The sequence below is a fragment of the Heptranchias perlo genome, chromosome 19 (genome assembly GCF_035084215.1).
Source record: "Heptranchias perlo isolate sHepPer1 chromosome 19, sHepPer1.hap1, whole genome shotgun sequence".
NCBI classification, from domain to species: domain Eukaryota; kingdom Metazoa; phylum Chordata; class Chondrichthyes; order Hexanchiformes; family Hexanchidae; genus Heptranchias; species Heptranchias perlo.
Genome location: NC_090343.1, coordinates 47,119,514 through 47,141,610, shown reverse-complemented (window position 1 = coordinate 47,141,610; position 22,097 = coordinate 47,119,514). Strand labels below are relative to the sequence as shown.

Genomic DNA, 22,097 nt, shown 5'->3' with positions numbered 1-22,097 from the left:
CCGATATGGAAACTACTCTGGCCTGTCTGGAGGAGTCGGCCTGTCACCAGAGGCTGGGATTCTTCCCGCTTGGCTCCAAATAACCTTGAGAGCCAATGAAGCGGGTGATGCTGCTGGAGAAACAGCGGGAGGGTCTGTTTCTGGTAGGCTCTGAGGTATTAAACTCCAGCAGTACCCCTGCACAAACCTAGGATTCCCTTCACCTTGGCCCTTGCCAACTCCATCCCAAACTCTCTGGACCAGTAAAAGAAAGACTTGCATTTATATAGTGCCTTTCATGACCTCAGGACGTCCGAAAGCACTTTACAGCCAACAAAGTACTTTTTGAAGTGTAGTCACTGTCGTAATGTAGGAAACACAGCAGCCAATTTGCGCACAGCAAGATCCCACAAACAGCAATATAATGACCAGATAATCTATTTTTAGGTGTTTGTTAAGGGCTAAATATTGGTCAAGACACCAGGGAGAACTCCCCTGCTCTTCAAAAGAGTAATGTGGAATCTTTTACGTCCACCTGAGAGAGTAGACGGAGCCTCAGTTTAATGCCTCATCCAAAAGGCAGCACCTCCAACACTGACTCAGTGCTGCACTGGAGTGTTGGTATAGATTATGTGCTCAAGTCTCTGGAGTGGGGCTTGAACTCATGACCTTCTGACTCAGAGGTGGGAGTGCTACCAACTGAGCCACAGCGGATACTTTAAGTGAGAGAGTGCATGCACGGCATATTTGGTAGACAGAAACTCTACCTTGTTGCAATTTATCAGTAGCTTTCTTTTGCTGTGATGACTTTCCCAAGTGTTTCGGTCATCAGGCTTGTTGAAAACCGAAAGAAGGATGAAAACATTTTTTTCCGGAAAGTGAAAGATCAGTGCTGGCTAGGAGTTGTGTTCATCAAGGCCCTGGCGACTCTAGAAAGTGTGATGAATGGTTGTTGGGAATTGGAAGGGGCTGATTTTTCTCTCCCACCCCCAGTCAGCAGAGTGGTGAGCCCTGTCTGCTGAGGGAAGGCTGCAGCCTAATTTCCCGGCTTGGGCCATTATCACCGCCTAGGCAACTGTCCTGATACGGGGCTGTCCTCTGGCTGGGCCTTGTGCCTGGGAGACTGGTGGAAACAGGGGGGCAGCTGCAGTCCTCTCCTGCATCGGGGTGTTCCAGAAGGCCCGAAGGCTTAAAGCTCATCCTGTTGTAAGACTCGTCCTTCGGGCATGTTTCTGGGACCCCCTCCTCCGCCAGCTTCTTGGGGCACCCCACTTTTGGTGGGCCCACAGATGCACACAGAGGAAAGTGAGGCACAGGGCCTGGGAATGCCCCATATTTAAATGCCATTACTGGACCTGTTGCTATTGTAGGGTAGACCCAGTAAGGCCCAGTGAGCAAATGGTCAGAAGTTCTGGGTCATTTTGATGGTAGGGCGCATTGTGGCATGAGTGGATGGGGGAAGAAAGTTTTTGGAGCCTAATTTGTGAGTCGATTTTCTGAATTATTTAATAGTGTTTTGTTTAATGTTTATTTGTAGCGGAATGGAGGTAGAACCGATGGGGCTTCTCAAAGGAGTTTGGAGAAACAATTTCAAAGCATTTGATTGGTTTTTTTTAAGACTGGGGATTTTTGGAGAAATAGTCACGCAAGTGATTACTTTAATTGGTTGGCTCAAATTTCACAGCAATCAGCATTTTTTGACATCTTCCTAGATGTAAAAAAAATAGATTTATATGTGAGGCAATCTAGATTAAAAGCTGACGGGCAGAGCATTGATTGATCAAGCCTACCCAGAGTTTGATAAGCAGTTCAAACAGAGTTCATCAATATCATTGAAATCTTGTATCTGACACACTTCAAGCAGTCAAAAGTATTGAGGAAAAAGGGGGGTGGGGTGAAGCCAGTCATTTCCTGCTGGTTTCTTCTGACCTTGATGACCTGCTCTCTTTCCAAGAGCAGGAGCTAAGGAATTTACAAGCATATCTTCCAGTCTACAGAAGCTTCCCTCAATGATTACCCTCTTGCTGACCTCAGGATATGCCCTATTTAGACCACTTCCCCACAAGGGGAGTAGCCTTAAAGGGACAGGCCAGGTTACACACTGCTCCATCTTTTCAAAAAATTAATTCTCAGGATGTGAGCGTCGCTGACAAGACCAACATTTATTGCCCATCTCTAGTTGCCCTTGAGAAGGTGGTGAGCCGCCTTCTTCTTGAACCGCTGCAGTCCGTGAAGGTGCTCCCACAATGCTATTCGGTAGGGAGTCCCAGGATTTTGACTCAGCGACAATGAAGGACTGGCCGATATATGTCCAAGTCGGGATGGTGTGTGACTTGGAAGGGGAACTTGGAGGTGGTGTTGTTCCCATGGCCTGCTGCCCTTGTCCTTCTGGGTGGTGGAGGTCATGGATTTGTGGCAACTAAACATCACAACCATGCTCCAGATCCCAGACTAATGTCATGGGAGCTCAGCCAGTATAACTCGTACAATTGTTGGGGGTGAGGGGGGGACTCTAATGACACTCTGCATTAAATTGTTAATCCATGTGTTTCTGGAATGTAATTCTCCACAGGCGATGACAAAGGCGAAGATGACAAGAAGAAGTGGTGGCAGCCCTGGGTAACTCATTCCACAAGTAGGTTCTGTTGGTTCTAGGGAGAAAGGGTCCGTCCTTTAATCCAACCAACTGGATATTAAACTTTCACACCACAAATGTATCTTCGCAGAATATGCATCCTGTTTGGCCAACCTCTGTATGTACAAGGATCTCGTAGGATGCTTAACACCCATGTATCAATGCAATCAGCGGCAATGGATGGTGTTTGTTTCTGATTTAGAAACTGTAAAGGACCAGGAAGCTCTTGTTCTTGGCTTGGACAATGGAAGAAACTATAACTGAACCGTAATAATAGGCCCTGCAATAAAATTGAGGGAATTAAGAATGGCTGGCCAACTGAAGACTCAACCTACGGTCTTGTTCTGGTGGCTGACTCCAATATGGAGCCAGCATCAACATAGGTGTGATGGGCCAAATGGCCTCCCTCCATTCTGAAGCTTTTATCATTTTATAAATCACATGGGTTAGGGCCTGGGAATGGCAGATAATACTAATCATTATTCTCAGTCTTAGGTGCATGTATAATAGTTCCTGTTCAGTACGCCCTGTGATACCTGTAGCTGAGCTCTGTTAGCAGTTCTAGCTGTTAGGTTGATATTTACACATTGACCGTGTACCGTACAAACCACTCAAGCCCTGTGTTTTCTTTCCTGTGCAGTGGTTCGCAGTGGGAATTACTACCTATTCGACACTGACAGTGAGGATGACACTAAAGAGGAAACTGAATTAGTTAAAGATGAAACGAAAAAATCCTCAGCATTCCAGGTGTGTAAGGATGAGGGGGCGGACCTATGAGGAGAGGTTGAGTAGATTGGGACTCTACTCATTGGAGTTCAGAAAAATGAGAGGTGATCTTATTGAAACATATAAGATTGTGAAGGGGCTTGATCGGGTGGATGCAGTGAGGATGTTCCCAAGGATGGGTGAAACTAGAACTAGGGGGCATAATCTTAGAATAAGGGGCTGCTCTTTCAAAACTGAGATGAGGAGAAACTTCTTCACTCAGAGGGTGGTAGGTCTGTGGAATTTGCTGCCCCAAGAAGCTGTGGAAGCTACATCATTAAATAAATTTAAAACAGAAATAGACAGTTTCCTAGAAGTAAAGGGAATTAGGGGTTACGGGGAACGGGCAGGAAATTGGACATGAATTCAGATTTGAGGTTAGGATCAGATCAGCCATGATCTTATTGAATGGCGGAGCAGGCTCGAAGGGCCGATTGGCCTACTCCTGCTCCTATTTCTTATGTTCTTATGTAAGTAATGAAAGCCACAAGCTGACACCCCATTCCTACTGCTCTAGCACTGCATTCCTGATAACTACAGATCCATTACTGTTCACAGACCCAATGATAGCTATAGATTCATTACAGTACACTGACCCACTGATAACTACAGATCCGTTACAGTACACTGACCCACTGATCACTACAGATCCATTACAATACACTGACTCACTGATCGCTACAGATCCATTACAGTACACTGACCCACTGATCACTACAGATCCATTACAGTACACTGACTCACTGATCACTACAGATCCATTACAGTACACTGACTCACTGATCACTACAGATCCATTACAATACACTGACTCACTGGTCGCTACAGATTAGTTACAGTACACTGACCCACTGATCACTACAGATCCATTACAATACACTGACTCACTGATCGCTACAGATCCATTACAGTACACTGACCCACTGATAGCTACAGATCCATTACAGTACAATGACCCACTGATAGAGACAGAGCCATTACAGTAGAGATTGGAAGGTTTTAGAAATCAGCAGTCGATGACCAAGAAATTGATAGAGGGAGAAAATAGAACATGAGAGTAAATAGCAAGAAATATAAAAACAGATTGTAAGAGCTTCTACAAGTATGTTAAAAAGGAAGAGAGTAGCGAAAGTAAACATGAGTCCCTTAGAGGCAGAGACAGGAGAAATTTTAATGGGGAATAAGGAAATGGCAGAGACAGAAAACAAATATTTTGTATCTGTCTTCACAGTAGAAGACACAAAAAACATTCCTGAAATAATGAGGAACAAAGGGTCGAATGAGAATTAAGATTAGTTTTTTTAAAAAGTACTGGAGAAATTATTGGGATTAAAAGCCAACAAACCCTTGGACCTGAAGGACTACGTCCTAGGGTTTTAAAAAAGGTGGATGCTTTGGTTTTGTTCTTCAAGAATTCCCTAGATTCTAGAACGGTCCCCGTGGATTGGAAGGTAACAAATGTAATCCCGCAATTCAAGAAAGGGAGAGAAAAAACACAACTACAGGTCAGTTAATCTGACATCAGTAATAGGGAAAATTGTGAAATCTATTATGAAGGAAGTGGTAATAGGGCACTTAGAAAATCATAATATGATTAGGCAGAGTCAACACAGAAGGGAAATCATGTCTGACAAATCTATTAGAGTTTTTTGAGGGTGTAACTGGCAGGGTAGACAAGGGGAACCAGTGGATGTAGTATATTTGTATTTTCAAAAGCCATTCGATAAGGTGCCACATAAGAGGTTGTTACACAAGATTAGGGCTCATGTGACTAGGGGTAATATAGTAGCATGGATTGGAGTTTGGTTAACGGACAGAAAACAGGGAGTAGGAATAAACGGGTCATTTTCGGGTTGGAGGCTAACTAGTGGGGTGCCGCAAGGATCAGTGCTTGGGCCTCAGCCGTTCAGAGACTATATCAATGACTTAGATGAGGGGACCGGTGTAATGTATCCAAGTTTGCTGACAATACAAAACTAGATGGGAAAGTAAGCTGTGAATAGGACACAGTGTCTGTAAAGGGATATTAACAGGTTAAGCGAGTGGGCAAGAGGTGGCAGATGGAGTATAATGTGGGGAAATGTGAGGTTATTCACTTTGGTAGGAAGAATAGAAAAGCAGAATATTTTTTTAAAAAGTGAGAGACTAAGAAATGCTGGTATTCAGAGAAATTTGGGTGTCCTTGTACACGCATCACAGAAAGTTAACATGCAGGTACAGCAAGCAATTGGGAAGGCAAATGGTATGTTAGCCTTTATTGCAAGGGGGATGGAGTATAAGAGTAAGGAGGTCTTGCTGCAAATATATAGGACTCTGGTGAGACCGCACCTGGAGTACTGTGTACAGTTTTGGTCTTCCTAACTAAGGAAGGATATACTTGCCTTAGAGGGAATGCAACGAAGGTTCACTAGATTTCTGGAATGGGAGGATTGTCCTATGAAGAGAAGTTGAGTAGAATGGGCTGAAATTCTCTGGAGTTGAGAAGAGAGGAAACCTCATTGAAATGTATAACAGACTAGTCAAGCAACAGCCTGACATAGCCATACTCACAGAATCATACCTTCAGCCAACGTCCCAGACTCTTCCATCACCATCCCTGGGTATGTCCTGTCCCACCGGCAGGACAGACCCACCAGAGGTAGCGGTACAGTGATATACAGTCAGGAGGGAGTGGCCCTGGGAGTCCTCAACATTGACTCTGGACCCCATGAAATCTCATGGCATCAGGTCAAACATGGGCAAGGAAACCTCCTGCTGATTACCACCTACCGTCCTCCTTCAGCTGATGAATCAGTCCTCCTCCATGTTGAACACCACTTGGAGGAAGCACTGAGGGTAGCAAGGGCACAGAATATACTCTTGGTGGGGGACTTCAATGTCCATCACCAAGAGTGGCTCAGTAGCCACTCTTGGTGAGGGGCACAGATAGGATGGATACTAAGGAGCTTTTTCTCTTCGTTGAGGGTTCTATAACAAGGGGACATAGATTCAAGGTAAAAGGCAGGAGGTTTAGAGGGGATTTGAGAAAGAACTTTTTCACCCAGAGGGTGGTTGGAGTCTGGAACTCACTGCCTGAAAGGGTTGTGGAGGCAGGAACCCTCACAACATTCAAGAAGCATTTGGATGAGCACTTGAAATGCCATAGCATACAAGGCTACGGACCAAATGCTGGAATATGGGATTAGAGTAGACAGGGCTGATGGCCGGCGCGGACACGATGGGCCGAAGGGCCTCTATCCGTGCTGTATGACTCTATGACTCTATAACTGACCGAGCTGGCCAAGTCCTGAAGGACATAGCTGCCAGACTGGGCCTGCAGCAGGTGGTGAGCGAAGCAACACGAGGGAAAAACTTACTTGACCTCGTCCTCACCAATCTACCTATCGCAAATGCATCTGTCCATGACAATATTGGTAGGAGTGACCACCGCACAGTCCTCGTGGAGATGAAGTCCCGTCTTCGCACTGAGGACACCATCCAACGTGTTGTGTGGCACTATCACCGTACTAAATGGGACAGATTCAGAATAGGTCTAGCAGCACAAAACTGGGCATCCATGAGGCACTGTGGGCCATCAGCAGCAGCAGAATTGTATTCCAGCACAATCTGTAACCTCATAGCCTGGCATATTCCTCACTCTACCATTACCAACAAGCCAGGGGATCAACCCTGGTTCAATGAGGAGTGTAGAAGAGCATGCCAGGAGTAGCACCAGGCATACCTAAAAATAAGGTGCCAACCTGGTGAAGCTACAACTCAGGACTACATGCATGCTAAACAGCGGAAGCAACATGCTATAGACAGAGCTAAGCGATTCCACAACCAACGGATCAGATCAAAGCTCTGCAGTCCTGCCACATCCAGTCGTGAATGGTGGTGGACAATTAAACAACTAACGGGAGGAGGAGGTTCTATAAACATCCCCATCCTCAATGATGGCGGAGTCCAGCACGTGATTGCAAAAGACAAGGCTGAAGCGTTTGCAACCATCTTCAGCCAGAAGTGCCGAGTGGATGATCCATCTCGGCCTCCTCCCGATATCCCCACCATCACAGAAGCCAGTCTTCAGCCAATTCGATTCACTCCACGTGATATCAAGAAACAGCTGAGTGCACTGGATACAGCAAAGGCTATGGGCCCTGACAACATCCCGGCTGTAGTGCTGAAGACTTGTGCTCCAGAACTAGCTGCGTCTCTAGCCAAGCTGTTCCAGTACAGCTACAACACTGGCATCTACTCGACACTGTGGAAAATTACCCAGGTATGTCCTGTCCACAAAAAGCAGGACAAATCTATTCCGGCCAATTACCGCCCCATCAGTGTATTCTCAATCATCAGCAAAGTGATGGAAGGTGTCGTCGGCAATGCTATCAAGCGGCATTTACTCACCAATAACCTGCTCACCGATGCTCAGTTTGGGTTCTGCCAGGACCACTCGGCTCCAGACCTCATTACAGCCTTGTTCCAAACATGGACAAAAGAGCTGAATTCCAGAGGTGAGGTGAGAGTGACTGCCCTTGACATCAAAGCAGCATTTGACCAAGTGTGGCACCAAGGAGCCCTAGTAAAATTGAAGTAATTGGGAATCAGGGGGAAAACTCTCCAGTGGCTGGAGTCATACCTAGCACAAAGGAAGATGTAAGTGGTTGTTGAAGGCCAATCATCTCCGCCCCAGGACATTGCTGCAGGAGTTCCTCAGGACAGTGTTCTAGGCCCAACCATCTTCAGCTGCTTCATCAATGACCTTCCCTCCATCATAAGGTCAGAAATGGGGATGTTCGCCGATGATTGCACAGTGTTCAGTTCCATTCACAACCCCTCAGATAATGAAGCAGTCCATGCCCTCATGCAGCAAGACCTGGACAACATCCAGGCTTGGGCAGATAAGTGGCAAGTAACATTCGCGCCAGACAAGTGCCAGGCAATGATCATCTCCAACAAGAGAGAGTCTAACCACCTCCCCTTGACATTCAACGGCATTACCATTGCCGAATCCCCCACCATCAACATCCTGGGGGTCACCATTGACCAGAAACTTAACTGGACCAGCCATATAAATACTGTGGCTGAAAGAGCAGGTCAGAGGCTGGGTATTCTGCGGCGAGTGACTCACCTCCTGACTCCCCAAAGCCTTTCCACCATCTACAAGGCACAAGTCAGGAGTGTGATGGAATACTCTCCACTTGCCTGGATGAGTGCAGCTCCAACAACACTCAAGAAGCTCGACACCATCCAGGACAAAGCAGCCCGCTTGATTGGCACCCCATCCACTAAACATTCACTCCCTTCACCATCGGCACACTGTGGCTGCAGTGTGTACCAGCCACAGGATGCATTGCAGCAACTCGCCAAGGCTTCTTCAACAGCACCTCCCAAACCCATGACCTCTACCACCTAGAAGGACAAGGGCAGCAGGCACATGGGAACAACACCACCTGCACGTTTCCCTCCAAGTCACACACCATCCCGACTTGGAAATATATCGCCGTTCCTTCATCGTCACTGGGTCAAAATCCTGGAACTCCCTTCCTAACAGCACTGTGGGAGAACCTTCACCACACGGTCTGCAGCGGTTCAAGAAGGCGGCTCACCACCACCTTCTCAAGGGCAATTCGGGATGGGCAATAAATGCTGGCCTCGCCAGCGACGCCCACATGCCATGAATGAATAATAATAAAAGAAGATTCTGAGGGGGCTTGATAGGGTAGGTGCTGAGAGGCTGTTTCCCCTGACTGGAGAGTCTAGAACTAGGGTTCATAGTCTCAAGATAAGGAGTCGGCCTTTTAGGACCGAGATGAGAAAAAATTACTTCACTCAGAGGGTTGTGAATCTTTGGAATTCCCTTCCCCATAGGGCTGTGGATGCTCAGTTGAGTATATTCAAGTTTAAGATCAATAGATTTATGGACAGTAAGGGAATCAAGGGATTTGGGGATGGGACGGGAAAGTGGAGTTGAGGTAGAAGATCAGCCATGATCGGATTGAATGGTGGAGCAGGCTCGAGGAGCCGTATGGCCCACTCCTGCTCCTATTCCTATTTCTTATGTTCTTAATACACTGACCCACTGATCACTACAGATCCATTACAGTACACTGACCCACCGATCACTACAGATCCATTACAGTACACTGACCCACCGATCACTACAGATCCATTACAGTACACTGACCCACCGATCACTACAGATCCATTACAGTACACTGACCCACTGATCACTACAGATCCATTACAGTACACTGACCCACTGATCACTACAGATTCATTACAGTACACTGACCCACTGATCACTACAGATCTATTATAGTACACTGACCCACTGAATGATACAGATGCATTACAGTACACTGACCCACTGATTGCTACAGATCCATTACAGTAAACTGACCCATGGACAGATACAGATTCTTTCAGGAAGCCTTCAAAACAGAATCAAAGTCCGAGTGTGAGTTAATCTGAACACTGATCTGCACATAGCTCCGAACTGCCCCAATGTTGCACTTAACTTGTTCATCTCACAATCAACCCCAGGACAAAGAAAAGGCAAGGAACCCAGGACTGAAATTGGGGATGATCACAATGCCCCGTTCTATGCTCTCAGCCCAGACACCGTAGAATCTACATAAAGTGAGTCCCATCTGAAATCACCTGGAGGAACTGCAACCCAATGATCTTGTGTAAAGTATGGTCTGTGTAGCTTGCATGTGGTTTATAGAAGGAGCAGATTTAATGGGCCAAATGGCCTCTTCCTGTTTCTGCCTGCTCATGTTCTTGATCCCTGAACGGGCCAGGAATAACCTGTCTGATTAACCGTTTCCTTCCAGTTTGCTTACATGGCCTTAGTTAAAGACTCAAAAGCAGCGGTGAAGGGAAGACACAAGGAGCTGAGGCAGGTAAAGAAAGCACAGAGAAAAAAGGAAAAGATGAAGCAAAGGATGCAGCAAGGTAATCGTTCCTTTGGAACTACTCCAGTTACACTGGGGCCCTGAGGGTAGTGGGCACTGTTCAATTACCAGGAACAGTTAATACACCAAATCCCAACCGAGATATCAACACCTGCGTTGAGAATTAACACAGTGCACGCTTCTGGGGTGACAACTATTAGAGGAGAGGTAAATGTATGTGTTCTCACTGAAAATTTACTCTTCAAATCAATAGAGTTCACAACTGAATGTCAGAGATTTATTGAGTGTACAGAAATTAAACATACATTTAACAGCAGTACTTACGATAAAAGCCTAGCGGATTTAGTCAGAGGACACCTTACAGTTCCAAGCTCAGTTTACAGGCTGCAGACCCTCCAATCTCAAGTATCTGTTCCAACACCCACTTTTTATACCTTTCTCTTACCCCTTCTACATGACGATCCACGTGTTTCTGTATTACATAATACAACTCCATATAAGGTGAATTTTAATGAGCTTCGCCCCTTATCAATAACTTCAATTTTAACGAGATATTTTTCCGTAGACCGGTACAACTCCTCTGCTTTGTTATCTTATCGATAGTAGAATAAAACAAGAGTGAAACTAAGTGAAACTCCTAATTATAAATCTGTACCATTTCATGCCAATCTCCTGCTTCTGACAAGGATGATGTAGTCGCAGATGTCGTCTTAAGCAGAATTTTTTTAATTTCAAAATATACTTTTTCATAAAGTTTAAAGATACATACAGTTCGATGTAAAAAAAAACCAAAATTCCAAGCAATACAGTTCAGACCATTACAATGCAGATCGTACACACAGTGATCCCATTAATACAATTCAAAACACAGTACATATCTCCTAATACAGTCTGTACAATACAAGGTGGGATGGCCTTACATGGTGGCCTTTTCCCATAGAGCCTTTCCATAGGTCTAACCTTGCTTCAGTGTGTCCCGCAGCACGTACCCCTGGACCTTGGAATGTGCCAGTCGGCAACTCTCGGTTGTGGACAGCTCCTTCAGCTGGAAGACCAGCAGGTTTCGGGCAGACCAAAGGGCTTCCTTCACCGAGTCGATGGTCTTGTTATCAACTAATTAAAGTTCTCTGCAGTATGTCTTTTAATTAGGTTTATTGTCTAAACTGACCATTGCTTTAAGGTCAGTCTTAGTTCTACAGTTCAATGGTCACTGCATTTATACTTCCTAACTTAACAAGCAAAAGCTAAAGGTTACTATTACTACAATATAAAGAGAAACCAATAGTAGTATATCATTAGCGGACTTCAGGACAGTCTGATTAACCCTTTCCTTACACCCTTATTTACATCACAACTCTGCCTCCTCATTTACATTATGGTAATGATTTCTCATTGATATTACAGCACTGGCTATTCATTTACATTCCAGTATCTCCCCTTATTTACATCAAAGCACTCCTTATTTATGTTACTGTACTGCCTACACACTTACATTACAACATTGCCCACACAGTTACATCAATGCAGAGTTATTTACATTACAACACTGTTTCCTCAGTCACAATCCCCTTAACGCTGCCCTCTGTCCCCGACAACACGGGTCTCGAGAGCACATTGTTTGTACTGTAGCTGTTCATACTTGTCTCTTCCAGTGAGGTACCAGGCAGTGTCTGCACAATACAGCCCCTCAACCATTCATTTCAAACAAATTCTGTTTTCTCCCCTTCTATCCTGGACTGTTCTCTTAACTTACCAAATGGCTAATCTTCATGAGCGAGTCTTAGACAGTGAATGTTAGCAGACTATTCGACCATGGAAAACTTCGCAACCGAGCCTGACCCTGATCCTTTCCTCACCTGTCATCTGCGCAACACATTTTCCAGCAGGGCTCACTGGATTGTGATGGCGAGCAGGCTCCCCGGCTGATTTGTTATTTACATTCCCTAGCCCAGGGCACAGACATCAACTGTAGCCCTGCTCCCACTACCCCATTACTGAGATCAGCAACACGGCATTGGATCCAAGATCAAACCTGGCACGTTACCAGCCGGTGGCGCTCAGTCCCACACCTGGAGGTGCTTTTCGCATTGAGCCACTGAGGAAACTGTGCTGTAACGTAAATCAGGAGACCGTGCACCAATGCAAGTGAGCAGGCAGTACAGTAACAAATATAAGGAGGCAGAATTGTGATGTATTTGAAGGAGTAGTGCTTTGATGTAAATTATGGGGAATTTTCTTTTGAATAACTTTGCACGTATGTTTTAAATAAGAGAGCTGATCAAATGATCTGAAAAGACCAGAGGCTGTCACAGTATTTCTGAATTTCAGACGTTAGCAGAGCTGACTCCAGTGAAGATGAACAGGAGGCCTCGATTGATCAGGAAGGTGGTCCCCAGGAGCTAGGTCAGTGACACCCATTTGTCAATTTCACATCACGCAGAACTTAACAAATAAAGATTTCTTACTAAAATATCATAAAGCCCTAAACAAATATAGCACACATTTATCAATCAGCAGAACTTGTAAATACTTTTAGAAAACTAACACTGATGCAGGTGGAAGACAACCTGTTTAATGGGACAATAGACATACTCACACTCCCAGATCTTGTTTAATGAGACAATAGACAGACTCTCACTCCCAGCCCCTGTTTAATGGGACCAATCGACAGACTCTCACTCCCAGCCCCTGTTTAATGGGACCAATCGACAGACTCTCACTCCCAGCCCCTGTTTAATGGGACCAATCGACAGACTCTCACTCCCAGCCCCTGTTTAATGGGACCAATCGACAGACTCTCACTCCCAGCCCCTGTTTAATGGGACGACGATGGACAGACTCTCACTCCCAGCCCCTGTTCAATGGGACTACGATAGACAGACTCTCACTCCCAGCCCCTGTTTAATGGGACCAATAGATGGACTCTCACTCCCAGCCCCTGTTTAATGGGACCAATCGACAGACTCTCACTCCCAGCCCTTGTTTAATGGGACCAATAGACAGACTCTCACTCCCAGCCCCTGTTTAATGGGACCAATCGACAGACTCTCACTCCCAGCCCCTGTTTAATGGGACTATGATGGACAGACTCTCACTCCCAGCCCCTGTTTAATGGGACTACAATGGACAGACTCTCACTCCCAGCCCCTGTTTAATGGGACTACGATGGACAGACTCTTACTCCCAGCCCCTGATTAATGGGACTACAATGGACAGACTCTCACTCCCAGCGCCTGATTAATGGGACTACAATGGACAGACTCTCACTCCCAGCCCCTGTTTAATGGGACTACAATGGGAAGGCAGCAGAACAAAATCCAGGCCCCACTGAACATATGAAGTGGGTGAAGGGCGTTTAATTATCAACTGTAAAAGGTGGTGCTGCCTGTGCATGGAATGGGTTCAATTGCCTGCTCTCCACAGCATTGGTGTATCATACGTGTGAGCCTCACACACGTGTTGGAGCAGCGGGCGGGGTTAAAGTCGCTCTGTCCTCTTGCAAAGCAACTTCCCGAATTTGGAAAGAGTAACAATCTCATTACGACACCCAGTGATGACTTTGCACAAAAATAATGGGTCCCAGAATCCCAAAGCGAAAGACAAAGCCGTTTAATCTATCGAATATTGGGCTTCGTATGTTAATGAGATAGTTGGATAACTGAACTGGTTTCAGTCTTGGAATCCTAGAACCATACAGCACAAAAAGAGGCCATTTAGCCCATCGTGCCTGCGCTGCCTCTTTGAAAGAGCTATCCAATTAGTCCCACTCCACCATAGCCCTGCAATTTTTTCCTTTTCAAGTATATACCCAATTCCCTTTTGAAAGTTACTATTGAATCTGCTTCCACCACCCTTTCAGGCAGTGCATTCCAGATCATAATAACTTGCTGTGTAAAAATATTTCTCCTCATCTCTACCCTGGTTCTTTTGCCAATTATCTTAATCTGTGTCCTTTGGTTACCAACCCTTCTGCCAGTGGAAATGGTTTCTCCTTATTTACTCTATCAAAGCCCATCATGATTTTGAACACCTCTATTAAATCTTCCCTTAACCTTCTCTGCTGTAAGGAGAACAACCCCAGCTTCTCCAGTCTCTCCACATAACTTAAGCCTTTCATCCTGGTGCCATTCTAGTAAATCACCTCTACACCCTCTTCGAGGCTTTGATATCCTTCCTAAAGTGTGGCGCCCTGAATTGGACATAATACTCCAGCTGAGGCCTAACAAGTGTTTTATAAATGTTTAGCATAACTTCCTTGCTTTTGTACTCTGTGCCTCTACTTATAAAGCCCAGGATGTTGTCTGCCTTTTTAACAGCCTTATCAACTTGTCCTGCCACCTTCAAAGATTTGTGTATCTGAATCCCCAGATTTCTCTGTTCCTGCACCCCCTTTAAAATTGTACCATTTAGTTTATATTGCTTCTCCTCATTCTTCCTTCTAAAATGCATCACTTCACACCTCTCTGCATTAAATTTTATCTGCCATGTGTCCATTTCACCAGTCTGTCTATGTTCTCCTGAACTCTATTACTATCCTCCTCTACGTTTCCAAGTTTTGTGCCATTTGAAATTATGCCCCCGTATCCAAGTCCGGGTTATTAATATATATTACAGCCTTGAGGGGGCACTGTGAGACTCCCAGCGATACCTCTGCTCCGCTACCGAGATTTCCTCGTTTCTCACACGTTACTGTCTCTTCTCTTCCTGTGCAGATAATCTCATCAAGCGAGGTGTCAATATCCTGATCTTCACCTGGATGTTTGTCCAAGCACTGCTCGATGGGCTGATTGAGGTGCTTAACTCCATCTCCAAAGATTACATCGACATCTCCACTGTGCTGAGGATTGAGAAGTCCATTTTAAGAAGAGAATCAAAGCAGGTGTTCAGATTCATTCACTTTCAATGTGTCTATCTTAACATCAGCAAACCCTTTTAGATTTAAGGCGGTTAGGTATCTATTCAGTAATATCTGTCGCCAGGACAGGATGGCCTTTTGTTTTGTATATGTGACCCAGGTCTGCACTTTGGTTCAAAAGGGGAACACTTGATTTGTTTGGGGAACAAAACAATCCAAGTGAACACTGCTCTTTAATAAGAGGGGTCTTTCAAGCCAACCTACCTGATAATTATTGGTAACATTGAATTGTAACTACCCAGCTGGTAATTATCAGCAGCCATTGAGTCACACTGAAACAATACAGAGACGGCATGTCCTCCAAATGTGAATCACCATTCAAATCCCAATTTGCATTAATGGTAAACACCTGCCTCAACACTGTCACAAGATCCTGCCCAATGTGTCTAAAGTTACTCTGGTAATGTCGTGACTGTTACTGGACTACTAATCCAGATAACATGGGCGTCATTTTACCACCCGCTATCGGGTGCGTTCCTGGCGGGGGGGGGCACCGAAAATCGGAGAATCCCGGCGCAGTACCGGAGCCCGCCCCCAACCCGCCCACTTCCGGGTTCCCCACTGACGTGCCGGCGTGCGCGCGCAGCCCCCGCTGGTGGGAATCCCACAGGCAATTAAAGCCAGCGGGGTTCCACTTGAAGGTATTTATTTAGGTATTTCAGGTCATTAACTGACCTGATTAAAGGATTATGTGGGATTTTAGAGCAAACTGGGACTGTTTCCCACACTGGGGGAAACACTCCCAGGTCAAAGGGACATGTTGCAGCTATCAGCCTGTGGCAGCTGCAAAGGTCCATTTGACAGGTTGGGGGGGAGACCCTCACCCATTGCAGGAGGCCACTCTGTCACTTGGGACAAAGTTTGGCCTCCACCACCCTCCTCCTGACAGTCAAAGTCACCAACTTGCACACTTACCCCGGGGTCCAGAGACATGTACCTACCTTGCGGACCCCCTCAGATGTATATCTTGCGGATGGGGGCCGCCGTAGCTGCAGTCATGACCACCTCAGAGGGCGAACAGCATCACCAGCCTCGCCGGCCACGCCGTCCACCTCTGACACGTGGAGCTCCACAACACAATGCTGTGACACATCCACCTGTACAGCAGGAGGGAGGGCTACCGCAGAGAGAGATGCGTCGCAGAGGGCACTACCCTCGCCACAGGGTCCACAGACCGAGGCTCAGCTTCCTGGTCCTCTCTGAGCAGCAGTGTACACGGAGGCTCAGAGTCACTCGACATGTAGTCGTGGATATCTGCAGCCTCCTTCATGCCGAGCTGCTCCTGGTTGGCCCGAGCACCATCCTCTTACCTGTCGCTGTCAAAGTCACCACTGCCCTCAACAACTTCTCCTCCGCATCCTTCCAGGGTGCCACCGGGGACATCGCCGATGTCTCTCGGTCATCTACTCAAAAGAGCCCTGCAAATACACCTACACCCACTCTGCAGTGACACAATGGGTGGCATCAGTTGTGGGTCTTCATTGTGATCCTCAGGAGCGGGCATTATTGCACAAACCGGACAGGATTCGCGAAGACATGGCAGTAGTGGTGCCAATATAATATGTAATGTGCGTTGGTCAGAAATTCAATATAAGTAACACCCATGACAAACCCTCAAACACCCTTGTGCATCCCCTTCATGCTCACGACACGTTTGTCTTACGCTGCCTACTGCACATATGTGATGCAGGCCCTGTGGCTGCAGCACAGGTAGTGGCAGGTTGAGTGAGGCTGGCCGTGAAAGAGATGCATGAGAGGGTGAGTATGAGATAGAGCCATGAGATTGTATGAGGATTGGGTTGAGTGGTAGTGGCGGGATGAATACTGGCGAGGTGAGTAAGTGCAGGTAAGATGAGGATGAGGTTTGAGTGGGTGTGAGGGGTGATGTGACAGAGTAGTGTTGGTAGTGCTGAAGGAGATGTGGGGTGGGGGCAGTGATGTGGCAGACGGAGTGTAGGGGAATGAGTACGTGTACTCACTTTGGCTGACCTACTGAGGTCATTGGAGCACCTCCTGCACTGTATGCAGGTGCGCGATATGTTGGTGGTGCAGGTGACCTCCTCTGCCACCTCGAGCCAGGCCTTCCTGGAGGCAGAGGCAGGCCGCTTCCTCCCGCCCGCCGGGGGGAAGATCTCTGTCCTCCCCCTCCTCCTCACCCCATGTATTGATACCTGGAGTGAGGCATCATTAAACTGGGAGCAGCCTTCCCCCTGGGCTGCTCCATGCTGTAATTTTTGCTATTTGTTGCAGCATCTGTCAGTGGAGGACTGCCCCTTTAAATAGAGCGCCTCCAGCTGACAGATCTTACTGCGCATGCGCAGCCCGCCCGACGCACAGATCAGCAGTGGGGAACCCGGAGGAGCAGGTAAGTGGATCCAATTAGTGGATTGGATGCTACAATCGCGCGGGAAACTGACTAATTTCACCAGGCGCGTTACCCACGCGCCCGATAGCCCCCCCGCCGAGAACCCGCAGCTCTGCTAACATCGGGCCCATAGAGTACGAATCCATGGCAGTTTGAGAATTTGAATTTAGTTTTAAAAATCTGGGGGAAAAAAAGCTGGTCTCAGTAAAAGTGACCATGAAGCTGTGTCGGATTGTCGTAAAAACCCAACTGGTTCATCAATGTCCTTTAAGGAACTGCTGTCCTTACCTGGTTTGGCCTAGCCTACACTACAACAGTGACTACACTTCAAAAGTACTTCATTGATTGTAAAGCGCTTAGGGACATCCTGAGATCATGAGAGGCGCTATATAAATGGAAGTCCTTTCTTTCTTTCATATGTGACTCCAGTCCCAAACCAACGTGAAGGACTCTTTTCCGCGACCGGTGGGCACCGCAGGGGCTGGAGTACATCCTGGACCGACATAATAAAATTTTAATTTGACACTTATTTTTGGTTTTTTGGTTTTTCTGCACATGAACACACCCTAAACCCCCCTCCCCACCACCGCCACATACACTTCTTATAAAAGGGGGGCCTAAAACACAAGGAAAAAAAGGGGAAAAAAAGTGAAAAAAAATGTGAAGGACTCTTAACTGCCCTCTGAAGTTGCCTAGCAAGCCACTCAGTTGTCTCAAACAGGACAACTAAGAATGGGCAATAATAGCTGGCCCTGCCAGCAATGCCCACAACCCACGAATGAACAAAAAGATAGTTGTCACATCTGCAGGCAGAACATATTAGGAGGGGTGACCAAAAGCTTGATCGAAGAAGTGGATTTTAAGGATGATCTTAAAGGAGAAGAGGGGAAGGGGTTATTGTAGTATATAAAACACTGGACATTCATGGATTTTCAAAGTATTTTTTCTACACAATGTAATCAAATCTCTCCTTTTCACTTAGGGAAAGCTTCCAGACCAGGATAGCATCTATCGTTTTTACAACGCCAAACTGAAAAGTCAAGCTTCCTGCAGCTCTGATGGAGATGTAATGAAAGATGGGGCAACAGAAGGAAAGAGAGCAACAGGGTCGGGCTTCCAAAAAATGGCCAGTGCTGACTCCATGTTGTCCAGAGACAGCAGTGTGTCCAGGTAATACACTTAATGTGGTAGAAATTAAACGTAGTCCAATGTTGGACTTCTGGGTTGCAGCAGACAGACGTTGCTGCATAAATTCTGATCTGCCCTTCATCGCTATGTTAAATATGATGTGTGGTATTTACTGAACAAACCAGCAGTACAACATTAGCTTAGGCTGCACTGATTCCTATCTTTATTGTATTGACGGCTTGTCCAGCCTGGACACCTGTGGGACCCGATTGGAATCTGAACTGATGGTTGGTCACCTGAACACACCTACACAACACATTATGTAGAGGTCGGGTTGGGTGTGGTAAATGTGACAAACATGGGAATTTCTGTCTCTATTTTATTGGGTTTTAGATAGTGAAAGTCAAAGTAAATCCAATGTTAAATAATATATATCAGCTGTGTCTCTGAGATGCAAATTCTTGTTGGGCTACCCACAATATACTCATCCAAAACTCCATATTCTGACTTGCAACAAGTCCCGTTCACCCATCACCCCTGTGCTCGTTGCATTGGTTTCCGACTCACCAAGACCTCGCATTTAAAATTCTCATCCTTGTGTTCAAATCCCTCAATTGCCTCGCCCTTCCCTATCTTTTTTTTAATCGTTCATGGGATGTGGGCGTCGCTGGCGAGGCCGGCATTCATTGCCCATCCTCAATTGCCCTTGAGAAGGTGGTGGTGAGCTGCCTTCTTGAACCGCTGCAGTCCGTGTGGTGAAGGTTCTCCCACAGTGCTGTTAGGAAGGGAGTTCCAGGATTTTGACCCAGCGACGATGAAGGAACGGCGATATATTTCCAAGTCAGGATGGTGTGTGACTTGGAGGGGAACGTGCAGGTGGTGTTGTTCCCATGTACCTACTGCTCTTGTCCTTCTAGGTGGTAGAGGTCGTGGGTTTGGGAGGTGCTGTCGAAGAAGCCTTGGCGAGTTGCTGCAATGCATCCTGTGGATGGTACACACTGCAGCCACTGTGCGCCAGTGGTGAAAGGAGTGAATGTTTAGGGTGGTGGATGGGGTGCCAATCAAGCGGGTTGCTTTGTCCTGGATGGTGTCGAGCTTCTTGAGTGTTGTTGGGGCTGCACTCATCCAGGCAAGTGGAGAGTAATCCATCACACTCCTGACTTGTGCCTTGTAGATGGTGGAAAGGCTTTGGGGAATCAGGAGCTGAGTCACTCTCCGCAGAATGCCCAGCCTCAGACCTGCTCTTGTAGCCACGGTATTTATATGGCTGGTCCAGTTAAATTTCTGGTCAATGGTGGCCCCCAGGATGTTGATGGTGGAGGATTCGGCGATGGTAATGCCGTTGAATGTCAAGGGGAGGTGGTTAGACTCTCTCTTGTTGGAGATGGTCATTGCCTGGCACTTGCCTAGCTCGAATGCTACTTGCCACTTTTGAGCCCAAGCCTGGATCTTGTCCAGGTCTTGCTGCATGCGGGCTCGGACTGCTTCATTATCTGAGGAGTTGCGAATGGAACTGAACACTGCAATCATCTGCGAACATCCCCATTTCTGACCTTATGATGGAGGGAAGGTCATTGATGAAGGAGCAGAAGATTGTTGGGCCTAGGACACTGCCTTGAGGAACTCCTGCAGCAATGTCCTGGGGCTGAGATGATTGGCGTCCAACAACCACTACCATCTTCCTTTGTGCTAGGTACGACTCCAGCCACTGGAGAGTTTTCCCCCTGCTTCCCATTGACTTCAATTTTACTAGGGCTCCTTGGTGCCACACTCGGTCAAATGCTGCCTTGATGTCAAGGGCAGTCACTCTCACCTCACCTCTGGAATTCAGCTCTTTTGTCCAGGTTTGGACCAAGGCTGTAATGAGATCTGGAGCCGAGTGGTCCTGGCGGAACCCAAACTGAGCATCGGTGAGCAGGTTATTGGTGAGTAAGTGCCGCTTGATAGCACTGTCGACGACACCTTCCATCACTTTGCTGATGATTGAGAGTAGACTTATGGGGTGGTAACTGGCCGGATTGGATTTGTCTTGTAACCTCCTCCAAACCTACAACCCTCCGCGATCTTTATGCTCCTCCAATTCTAGCCTCTAGTGCATCTCCCACTTCCTTCACCCCACCATTGGCGGTCGTGCCGTCAGCTGTCTAGGCCCTAAGCTCAGGAATCCCCTCTCTAAACCTTTCTTTCTCTCCACCCCTCTCTTCCTTTAATGCACTCCTTAAAACCTACCTCTTTGACCAAGCTTTAGTCTCCTTCTTTGGCTCGGTGTCAATTTATATCTGATTTTGCTCCTGTGAAGCGCCTTGGGACGTTTTACTACATTAAAGGCACTATATAAATGCAAGTGGTTGTTTGTTTTCATGAGCCCTTTATAAGAATTCCTTCTGCTGGTAGTCCTCTGTTGTTAGGTGTCAAGAGCCAGTCGATCTCGATGAACGTGGAGACCGGTGGGAGGAGACCTGATTCCCAAACCATCAACTCATTGGGCTAGCTGTATGTTAGACTTTCCCTTGTCCATAGACTTTCTATGAGGTTTCACACAGCAAGTTGCTGTCAATCAAACATCCATTCAGCACGGCCCCCTCTACAGGGCATCAGGGACCAATGTGAACAGGGTAAGCAATCGTGTGTCTCCTTAACCAATCAGATTGAAGAATTGTTATTGAGCAGCCCAGTCTGAACCAGGAAGTGTAAGTTAGAATAGTGAATTCAATATCAAATCAGGTACAGAAAGTGAAATAAAGAGAGGGAAAGAAAGATTGAATTAAGAGAGAGAAATAAAAGAGGCAGAAAGAAAAAGTTTTAAAAAATGTATTTAATTTTTAAAAAAATCTCCAACAATAATTAAAAGCTGAAAGAATGAGACTCTTTGCTTGTAAAAGTTAATTTTCAATGCCAGAGAGGTTGTTTGGCAGTAATTAAGATTTACCACGCTGTTAAAAAGGTGTTTAGACTGAAATGGAGAAGCTCTAACTTTTTGTGATGCGTTTAGTCCGTCTGTATGATGTCAGTGCAGGAATTTCAAATTGATTCGTTCCATTCATTTGAACAGGGAGCCAGGCGGTGAGATGCTGTTTGCACGGAGCTTACGGAGGAGCAAAGTATCAAAGACAGCAACTTCTGGATTTTTGCATTTAGCTGTGCATGTGCACTCGCTGCCCGATTTGTGCAAGTAACGGTGAGCACTGTTAGCCTCACCGTTATCTTTACAGAAAAATCCAGCCCATTGTATGCTGTGATGCAAGTCTGCTCAGATCCTGTTTGTTAATGGCAATCTTCAAAGAGTCTACTTCGACTTATAACCCACGGACCCTCTCAAAGTCTCCAGCCCTCTATTCGCCTCTGTATCTGAAAAGCACGATGGGAACAGGAGTAGGCCATTCAGCCCCTCGAGCCTGCTCCATCATT

General features: G+C 46.4%; 1 protein-coding gene across 3 annotated transcripts in view; it reads left to right on the top strand.

The window, feature by feature from the left end:
* The window catches only part of si:dkey-11f4.7 (piezo-type mechanosensitive ion channel component 2), a 156,381-nt gene that overhangs the window by 76,861 nt on the left and 57,423 nt on the right, over window positions 1-22,097 (top strand). For all 3 annotated transcript variants that reach the window (XM_068000710.1, XM_068000709.1, XM_068000708.1), the window contains exons 29-34: window positions 2,552-2,614; window positions 3,255-3,361; window positions 10,201-10,321; window positions 12,610-12,684; window positions 14,994-15,160; window positions 18,544-18,731. In XM_068000710.1, coding sequence (XP_067856811.1) covers window positions 2,552-2,614; window positions 3,255-3,361; window positions 10,201-10,321; window positions 12,610-12,684; window positions 14,994-15,160; window positions 18,544-18,731 — 721 coding nt within the window. The remainder of the gene's footprint in view (window positions 1-2,551; window positions 2,615-3,254; window positions 3,362-10,200; window positions 10,322-12,609; window positions 12,685-14,993; window positions 15,161-18,543; window positions 18,732-22,097) is intronic.